The sequence below is a fragment of the Lichenostomus cassidix genome, chromosome 3, assembly GCF_008360975.1.
Source record: "Lichenostomus cassidix isolate B80296 chromosome 3, HeHo_3.0, whole genome shotgun sequence".
Lineage (NCBI taxonomy): Eukaryota > Metazoa > Chordata > Aves > Passeriformes > Meliphagidae > Lichenostomus > Lichenostomus cassidix.
Window position 1 is genome coordinate 17,637,071 of NC_139483.1, and position 9,726 is coordinate 17,646,796.

The 9,726-nt window shown below is 45.6% G+C and overlaps 1 protein-coding gene across 2 annotated transcripts in view; it reads left to right on the plus strand.

Annotated features, from left to right (window-relative positions):
• Positions 1–9,342, plus strand: part of DUSP10 (dual specificity phosphatase 10) — a 91,013-nt gene extending 81,671 nt beyond the window's left edge. For both annotated transcript variants that reach the window (XM_085054744.1, XM_085054743.1), the window contains exons 3-4: positions 3,989–4,366; positions 7,085–9,342. In XM_085054744.1, coding sequence (XP_084910870.1) covers positions 3,989–4,366; positions 7,085–7,350 — 644 coding nt within the window. In that variant the 3' untranslated portion in view covers positions 7,351–9,342. The remainder of the gene's footprint in view (positions 1–3,988; positions 4,367–7,084) is intronic.
• Positions 9,343–9,726: the final 384 nt, after the last annotated feature.

The window sequence follows — 9,726 nt, forward strand, 5'->3', positions numbered from 1 at the left end:
TACCTCAGGTTCCCCAGAGTGCTGAGTGTCCTTGTATGTCCATCTCTGGATTTGGGTAGGTTCAGCCCTCTGAACGCCTGCCCAGCAGCCGTTCTGGAACAGAGCAGATGGGACTGTGATGGCTTGGGATGTTCTCTGTGCCCATGCTGCATCACACTGGCTGGGCATACTTCCCCATACTTTCCCCATGCTGTGGTTACTACAGCTCTGTGGTGTGTTTAAAGCCAGGAGGGCTGCAAGCAGGACAGTCTGTTGAGGTAGACATCGGTGTTTGGTGTCTGGCTGGCATTTTGGTTTGTCACTGAAGGTGGCTACACACCTGAGTCCATGCTCCATGGCTGTGGTTACACCAGCACTGCCATGTGTTCCACTAGGCTTTCTTAGTGGATATATTATATTGCCTCTCTACTTAGGTTGCCTCTGTATGCTGAAGGCTTTACACATATTGCAAATAGCATTTGAAAAGCTGCTTTTAAAATGCAGTGTACTTCTGTGCTAGTGAGAGACTTCTACTAGGTTGTGCTTCTTGGCCACAGGCACTGTTACTACTCTTCATGCCCTAGGTCTTGGAAGGCTTGGGCAGTGTCAACCACAAAACAGCTTTTGGAATCTCTGAGTGTAATCTCTGCATCCGTGCTTTGAGCTTCCTTGTGATCTGGAGCTGGGGTCAATAGCATTGCTATGTCTTGCACCTTACTGAATTTAATGAATCATCTCTTAGACCAGGCTTGCAGGAGATTTGTGTTGGCCTCCCCTCTGGGTACAGCCTCTTGTCTCCCACCTCCTCTGCCAGTCTTACATGAAGACTTTAAATGCTGAAATGGCAGCTGCTTGACAAGGGAATACAGATATATTTGAATACTTTGTACATTGTATTTACCTTCATGTGGAAAGTCCATCTCTCTGACTATTTCTGACTGATCATGATTAACTTTGCTTGGACCCGTTTTGGGAAGTAGTCTCAAACTTAAGAAAAGCCTGAGCATTATTCGTGCATGAACTCCACTTAAATTACCCTAGTGCCTCATAAATCAGCTAGGTGCAAGGATTGCTTGTGTTGAGAATGGAAGAGCACTCAAGAGGTGTTTGGGTCCTGTTTTGGGACCTGCATGTTTTTGGGACCTGCATGACTCATATGGCAGTACAGATCCAAGCTAAGCTCCTGCTGTGGGCTTAGGATTCAGCTTCCCTCCATGACTGTATCTTGCTGCATCCTTCTGTGGGTACCAGTGTTCTCATCCAGTCCTCCCTTGTGCACGTGTCTGAGCCAGTTCAGGTTAGTAATCCTCTCCCCAGCAATGTGTTCTTTCAGGGACATTTGCTCTGAGAGATGCCTTAAATATTGCTTGAACTGACTTTTTAACTCCTCTCCCACATGAGGTGGTGAGTATGGAGAGGGGGGGATGTGAACTGACATTGGGAATGGTGACTGCTGGAAAATGTCTGGAAAAAATTGTGAGGGAAGCTGTTGTGTATTTGGGTACTCCACTTGTTTGGGCATCTTCTACGTGTGTATTTTGGGGTCTTTTCCCCCTCTTTTCTGGTGATATTCCTGGTGGGGTGATGGGGATTGCTCTATACCATATACCCATTGATCTTTTCTGAGTACAGTGATAACAGAGGAGCCCTGCACAACACAATTGTCTCTCGTCCTCTCGTCCCTGTTATCATCTGGACAAAGCTCAAAGTGAGTTGGTAACAGGAGTAACAGTGTCTTCTGGCCAACAGGCAGGCAGGGGAGCTGAGAGCAGGACACAGGTAGTGAGGTAAGAACAGCTTTGCTGTATCTTGCAAAGCAGCTGGTGAAGCAGGACAGTGTCTGCCACACCATGAGTGTGTCTGCACTTGAGTGATGAACCAATGGAATCCTACCTTCACCTGTGACTGCTTATTCCCAGAAGTCTGCAGGAGAGGTGGAAAATGAGTGTTAACTCCAGGGTCACTAAGGCAACTTTTTCAGGGGTTTTCTTGGGAATCGCAGCATACTCTGGTTATTGTTTAAACATCAGTATTCAAGCTGGGTGCATTGCTTGCCTATGCAGAAAGATGGGAATGTGGGTTAGGGCTTAGCCTTTAGCTTAGTCTATAGGCTGGGGCTGTTGGTTTGGATGACACTTCAAACATCTTCAGCTTGGGGTCATCATCATGTTTGTTTTCTTGAGTGGACTGAGAACACTTTTCAGGCCCCTATGGAGGCCAGGTGGTGCAGTTCGTGTTTGAACTCAGATTTTTGTCTTTGCTCTTCTTTCCATTATGATCCCCTGTTGTAATAACCTTGAGAATAGGGATCTTTGAGGCAAATCTGTTTGCTCTGTGTCCTGTAAACAGCACAAATAGCTGAAGACAAGCACACTTTTGAGGCAGGCAAAATACTCTGTATTTTGTAGGCATTTCAAAGATTTCTGAGAAAATGTGTTACTAGCAGTGTGTGAAGGACAAGAGCTTGGAGGTTAAAAAGGGCACTTGCATTAGAGGGGCTCAGATGGTTGTAACCTAGTCTGGGTGCCTCGTGCCTGTGGAGTACAGCACAGGGAACCGAAATGGCCCTGGTGGGTCCCACCCCATGGGCAGGCATTTCACTGACATTTGAATTGGACCTTTGAATCACAGCACTCAACAGTAGGCGTTGAAACCCTTTGCTGTGTCTGATCCAGAGCCTGAGTGACAGCATGTTTTGCTTCACTTGAAAACCTTCACTAGAGCACTGTGAAAGAGCATGGAAAGGACAAATAGCCTCTCTTTTATTTTTTTATTTATTTTTCTTTTTAAATAACATTGTTGGGATGGTGACATTCCGCATTTATTTTGGCTGGCGTAGCTCTTTCTAGTAACTTCAGAGTAGCTCTCCCCTCTCCTGGGTTTTTTTTGGCTTGCAGTTAACAAAGTGCAATTGAGCCTGAGCACTTGGCTGGTCTCGATGCCGAGCATGACTTCAAGTATTCTGGTAAAACAGCAACGTGTGCTTCTATGGGCGAGGTGGGGTGATGCATCCCTGCATTTCTCCTCTTTCTGCCTTTTTCTTTCGGAGAAGCCACCTGTTAGCATCACGCCAGCGGCTCCCAGGAACGCCGCCGCCTCCTGCCCAAGGCCTCGAACAAAGTAGTAGTTCTTGCATTGTTTGCACTCAAAGAGCTGATGTCACGGCAGCTGATGTCATTGTGTGCTTTGTGTGATCGCCATGGAAACCGGGCAGGTGGGGAGCCTGCCGCTGATGTCAGCACAGGATGAGGTGTGGAGAGAAGGTCCACTTTGCTCGCTCTGGCTCCATGAAGCTGCCCCCTCAAAAAAAAAAAAAAAAAATTGAGAGGGAGGGAAATGGTGCTTGAAAAAGCCAGCAATAGAGCAGGGAAGGCATGAGCTTCCTTCACTGAAAAAGTGACTTTTCCCTCCCCCCTCTGATCCATTTCCCAATCCATATTAATGTCCTAAAAATAACTCTTGCTAGATATTTTCAGGTGGCCGGAGCAGCAAAAGGAGAGCTGTTTGCCACATGTTAAGCAAGCCCCTCAGTGGCTGTTAGGTTACAAGGAGTGGTTTTCTTTCGTTCGGGTGCCTGCTGTTCCCTGGAGCCACCCCGGGGTGAGCTGCTCCCATCCCAGGGCAGGTAAAGCCCAGACTGTTCCAGCTGGCTTGCTGCTCTGCTTTAGTGTGCTGATAGCCCCTTAGCCCCTTTGCCCCTACTTTTGGTGATGTTTTCCGTCTTGGAAAATCACCTTCCTTGCCGCACAGTAGGTGCAGCAGCCCCGGCAGGCTGGTGTGGCACAGAGGCGTGTTTGTGTGAGAGCCCTTCCTTGGCACCATCCGCCGTGCCCAGGGGAGGACAATGCCTGCTGCTGATTCATGCCACCCTGGCTGTTGACAGCCCAGTGACACTGCTGCAGTGCTGGTGGGGACAGCAGAGCCAGCTCCAGCCCTGGTGGCCCCACTACATGCTCTGAGGAAACTTCTGAGTATCTAACCAAAATACCTGCTTGGTCTCTCTTCCCAGGAGGACTCAGCGGTTTCAAGCAGAACCACGAAAACCTCTGCGACAACTCCCTCCAGCTGCAAGAGTGCCCCGAGGGAGGAGGAGGGGGCGGTGCCTCTGCTGTGCCCCCTGTGCTACCTCAGTCCATCCCCACCACGCCAGACATCGAGAACGCTGAGCTCACCCCCATCCTGCCCTTCCTCTTCCTCGGAAACGAGCACGATGCTCAGGACTTGGAGAAAATGCAGAGGATGAACATCGGCTACGTCATAAATGTGACCACCCACCTGCCCCTGTACCATTACGAGAAAGGCATGTTCAACTACAAGCGGCTCCCGGCCACTGACAGCAACAAGCAGAATCTCAGGCAGTATTTTGAAGAGGCTTTTGAGTTCATTGGTAATTATCCTTGTCTGGAAATACTCCTGTTTGTTTTTTTTATTGTTATTGTTTTTACCCGTTTTAACAATTTAGAATGAATTTTATGCTTTGCCAACAACTCTGAAGGCTGGCTAAGACCATACTTGCTTTTGTTTGGGTTGTCAGAAATGCTGAGCACCTCATATTTCTGTCCTTTCTCATCTCTGGCATATCTGGTTAAGTAACCCGAGGTTACAATTTTTATCCATTGATAGTAACGCCTACCTCCAGGCTTCTAAATTCAGGAAACCCCAGAAAATTGAGACTTTCGTCATCCCCTCTTCTTGATTTCTTTGCATTCCTAGTCTCCACACAGTGGCTTCCAGCCAGTTTTTCATAGTAACTATTCTTAATGGTGTCTCAGTTTTTGCTAACTTAATGAGAAAACTGACAAACTTTCACACTTGGCTTGTTCCACCATTAGATTTATAGCTTCAGAGTGGATGTGTGGTTGAGTGGATAGTGATGAAAACTTGAATTAATAAGCCTCTAAACCCTGTAGGCTGTGTGAGAGAGTTCACCACAGACATGCATCTTGTTGTGGAGATTGCTGAAGAAGTGACCCAGCAACGTTGTTCTGGACCTTATTACGATCAGCACAGCTCAGCCCTCGGCCAAGTTTAGGGTCACACTCAGCTAGGCTAAAGCCAGATGGCCACTTTAGGCAGGGCTAGTCAGAGAGGACTTCAGCATGTGGTACTGAAAGCTTTTGAGGACCTTTCCTGCCCCTCTAGATGTCTTCGTGGACACTGTTTTTGTGGCATAGTGAAGGTGCTTCCCCAGTACATGTCCTGGGAGGTTTTTTGAAATGTGCTGGGGGTGCTGCTGATGTAATATTGTATTTTTCTGTGCTGCGGTGGAGCTAATCCCTTCACCAATACTTCAGACTCGATGGAGGAGTACTAGACAAAGGAAGAAGTGTGCTTCTGTGCTGCACCGCAGCGTAGGTCCTTGCCTGACCCCACACTGGAGTGGGTGCACTCCTTTGTGCTGGCTCTGCACTCAGGTGCGCTCGTGCTCGGCAAGGATTTGGCCCCAGCTGTGGGACTGGGTGCCAGGGCAGGAGGGCCAGGCTCAGCATGTTGTTGTGAGCCCATCTGCCCCTGCCATGTGCCGGGCAGGGCTGGCAGCTCTGAGGCAGACGGCTCGTCAGCCTCGCCGGGCTGTGTTTGGCAGGGGGGCACGGTGTGCTCTGTAACCACCCTGCTTTAGTGCAGTGAATAGAGGAATCACTGCTTATGCTGCAGTTCAGGTGGAGTTTTACCACCACTCTGGTGTGAAGGACCAAAGGATCTCTACTTAAACTGAAATTTTCCCTCGTGTTGCTAACCCAGCCCCTGCTCTGCGAGTAGTGCTGTCAGCTTCCCAAGCTGCTGATTGCTGTGTGCATGGGAAGGTGAGCACACCTCTTTGGGTGAGGAGCAGGTGAGAGGGAACCTTGCTTTTATCCTCTGGGAAAAAAGCTGTGTCAAGAAATCCAGTAAAACCTTAAATTTGAGTTCAACAAGTTGGGGAGATGCAATAGGCTAAGCTTAGGTAAAGAGACCCTGAAGCTCCACTGAGGTCCTTCTGAGGGTTTCTCATCCCCTTGTCCCTGTGGACTGTAGGATTAGAGTTCTCAAAATCACTGAAAGATAGTGTTTGGCTTGTGACCTTACCAAGGGCAGAGAAAACAGCTTTGCTCTGGAAAGGTTTACAGAGTGTTTCAAAACCCATTTTACTTTCCTTTTTAATAATTACAGCTTGAGGGCTCTGTCTTTGTTTTTAATAAACAAATATTTCTCCATTGAGAGGTTTTCTCCGTATCAAATTTAGCCAGCTGGGGAAGTAACTAGTCAAAGCTTTCCCTTCCTCAGGGTAAACTTTAAATTGCATTTGAGAAGATTTGGAAATGTTTAAATAGCAGATTGTTGGCCCTGTGTTTCTTTAAATATGTCTTCAAAAACCACAACCAACCCTAGGTTTAGCTAAGACTAAAGCCATAGGAAGTGAAATCATCAGAAACTCCCTGGGAAAGTGTGTCAAAATGCGTTAGAGAGTTTCAGCTTTCTGAAATACTAACTGGCAAAAATGTCTAGAGGGAAGTTGGCTTCATTTATGCTTTCACAGTGCAGGTTGAACATGTGGGGTGGGATGAACTGTACTCTTGGTGGGGTTGGATTTGTGCCAAAACCTGCAAACCAAATTCATGCTTCTCCTGTGGATTGAAACAAAAGAAGTAGATTGAAGTGTCACTTCCTGAAAGTTCCATCTCCTGTTTTAAAAGCAAGCTATGGCAAATGAGGTTGGTATGGTAGTGACTCTCCTCTCTCATGTCCTATTACCATGTGGTTACAAGAACTACTAAGGTTGCAACAGAGGTGGAAATGGAGCCCGAGATTCCTCATCATAGGCCTTGCACTCCTAATGAAATGCTCCCTGGCAGTGCAGAGGTGTCTTTCAAGGCACAGTTCCTCTAATAAAGAGAAAAGAGTGGATATGAGGATGTTCAGTGTCAGACTGGACTGGAGGTTTCACATTCAGTAGCTCTGAAACCTCGGAGAAAGATGGGCTGGAGGGAAAGGGAAGAGACACCGCTGTGCTTGTAATCAAATCAAGAGACTTTTCACATTAAGTTACTCTTAATCACACTGAGCTCGTTCAAATTTACAAACTGGCAAAAAAAATCTTACTTTCTTGTGTCTTTCTCGTTTGCAGAGGAAGCTCATCAGTGTGGGAAAGGTCTCCTCATCCACTGCCAGGCTGGTGTCTCCCGATCTGCCACCATCGTTATCGCGTACTTGATGAAGCACACACGCATGACCATGACGGATGCCTACAAATTTGTCAAAGGCAAACGACCAATCATTTCCCCCAACCTTAACTTTATGGGGCAGTTACTGGAGTTTGAAGAAGACCTGAACAATGGCGTCACCCCGCGAATCCTCACACCAAAGCTGATCGGCGTCGAGACTGTCGTGTGACGGCTGAGCTGCGAGGGGGTGGAATCTGTTCCTCACCTGATTTGGGGCAGTGATGGGTGGGTTGTGGGGTTTTCTTTTTAGCTTTCAAAGGGGAGTTTTGTGGCAAACTTTTGTGAATAAAAACCTTTTTTTTGTAAGGAAAGGTTTTTAAAAGATCCAAGAACTTTGCTGGGTTTGGGATGCTGTTGTGATTTCCTTCTCAGACGCTGGCAGAGCAGGGAGGCTTCAGAGGAAAAGGAATACTTTTAAAAATAAAAACAAGAAGAAGAAGAAATGTTGGGCTTTTTTTCTTTTAATTTTTATTTTTCCCTCCTCTCTGGCTACTTGTAGAGTTTATGGCTAAGTAGTCTGTGCAGGTTCATAGACTGAAGAAACCTAAGTTGAAGATGAAACACAAATAGCCAAAACAAAGCAGAAAAAACCCTCCCTGAAACAGAAGGGCCTTCGTTCTGCAAAGGCTTTGCTAAAGATAACCTAGCAAAATGCTCACCAATGCAAAGGAAATCAGAGCAGCTTAAAAGTATGTAAGGCACTTTTCACACTCCTGACTCAAACTAAAGAAGAAAACAAAGTTTATTTGGCGTGTTTCATGTTCCAGTTCTATTTTTCTATTTTGGGGTGTAAGGTTTTAACAGTAAGGGACTTTGATCATTCTATGCCATATGCCTTCACTGGCTTCTTGTGCAATAATAATTTGGGGTTTGTTTTGAGTGTTCAAACCAATTAAGAGTTGGCTGCCCACTAATAATAAGATAATAATTTTTAAAGTCTAATAGTGCAACAGCAGCCAGCTTGGTTCAGAAAGGATAAATGAGAGCAATTATTTCGTTCCTTTATATGATTTTGATCCTGGTTACAGTGCCATAAACCTTGTTACATATGTATATCAGAATGTACAAAAATCTAGAGCGAGCAAAGTTTATTTAAAAATATTTTTCGCACAAAATATTGGTGTGTTTCAGTTGTGTATGTAAAAGAAATTTGATTATAAAACAAAAAAATCTTTTGGAAAGTGTGTGTCCTTTTATTTCTTTAGCCATTTTCCATTTTCTTTCTGTGGGAGGGGATTTTTGTTTTGTTCCCTTTGTTTTTTTTTTTTTTTTTTTTTATGGCATTGTACCTCTCCCATTGACAAAATTGATATCTCGTTTGGCATCTCCCCTTCAGTGTTGCGTTCCTGTCCTCTGCTGGTGGAACATGTTTTCTTTCTGCTATACTCTCGCATCTCTCAATTTCTGTAACCAGATTTTTCTCTCATGTTTGACTGAATTAGCACTATTGACGAGGGCTCTTTGGAACAGACCTGTTATTTCTACAGCTTAGTAGCCATTTGGAAAAATAAGAAATAAACAATCTCCACTGATTCCTTTCCATATTCCTGTAATTAACTTATCTGCTATGTTACAAAATTGTCTGGTTTTTAGAAATACATTGGTCACGTGTGCTTTTTCTTGGCCTCTCTAAAGCCCCTTTGTTTAGCAGTTCCACAATTCCTGGGAATCCTCCTCCTGGGATTTTCCCCTCCCTCTTGCCTGTCTTCCCTTCATGCCCCTCCTTTTCCAGCTGTGTCAGTGTTGTGTGGTGTGTATTGTAGGGCTGATGTTTCTGCCTGACAGTGTCCCTTGGGCGGCTGACTTTTGCTTTCCTTGTTTGTATTCACTTTTTTTTAAATGATACGGTATAACCTGATCTGTTCTGGACTGTTACCACCTCTAAAGTTTATTTGTATGAGCCTAAAATGAGTTAGGAAACATTTCTTGTATGATTCTGTTGTGCAGACTGATCTGTCCCAGGAAGTCTGGTAGCAATGAAGGCTTTTCCTAGATGAAAACCTACATGGACTGAACCAAGTGTAAAACAGGACCTGTTGGAAAACTTAATGTATAATCACATTAGACATGTATATTTTTGTGGACATTTTACTTAAAATGTTGTTACTATACAGATATTTTCTTGAAACTTATCCCTTTATTAAATTATTTTTCTACTGGAGTTGATTTTTTAATTTTTTTTTTTCTTTTCTATGATTATTATTGGTCCTTTCGTTGGAAACATCCTTGGCAGTGAGTGTTGCCCAGGCAGCAAAATCTCTTGCTCTGTGACTGCTCCTGGAGCTAAGGAGAGAGTGGCAGGACAGGGAAGGTGCCATTTGCTGGCTGGGAGACTTCCAATTGCTGGTTGGAAGGAAGGAGGTCCCTTAGCAAAGCTGCTCTGCTTCCCTCCCTCCCTCCTTGTGTTTGGGCCCAACCTCTTCCAGCTGTTCTCCATGAACTGCAGGTGCCCCTTGTTTGGTAGGAGGGAGGAGGTTAGAAAACCTTTCTTGCCAGAGAGCCAAAAGCAGCAGCAGGGCTGAGGGCTGGCTGGGCAGCCAAAAGC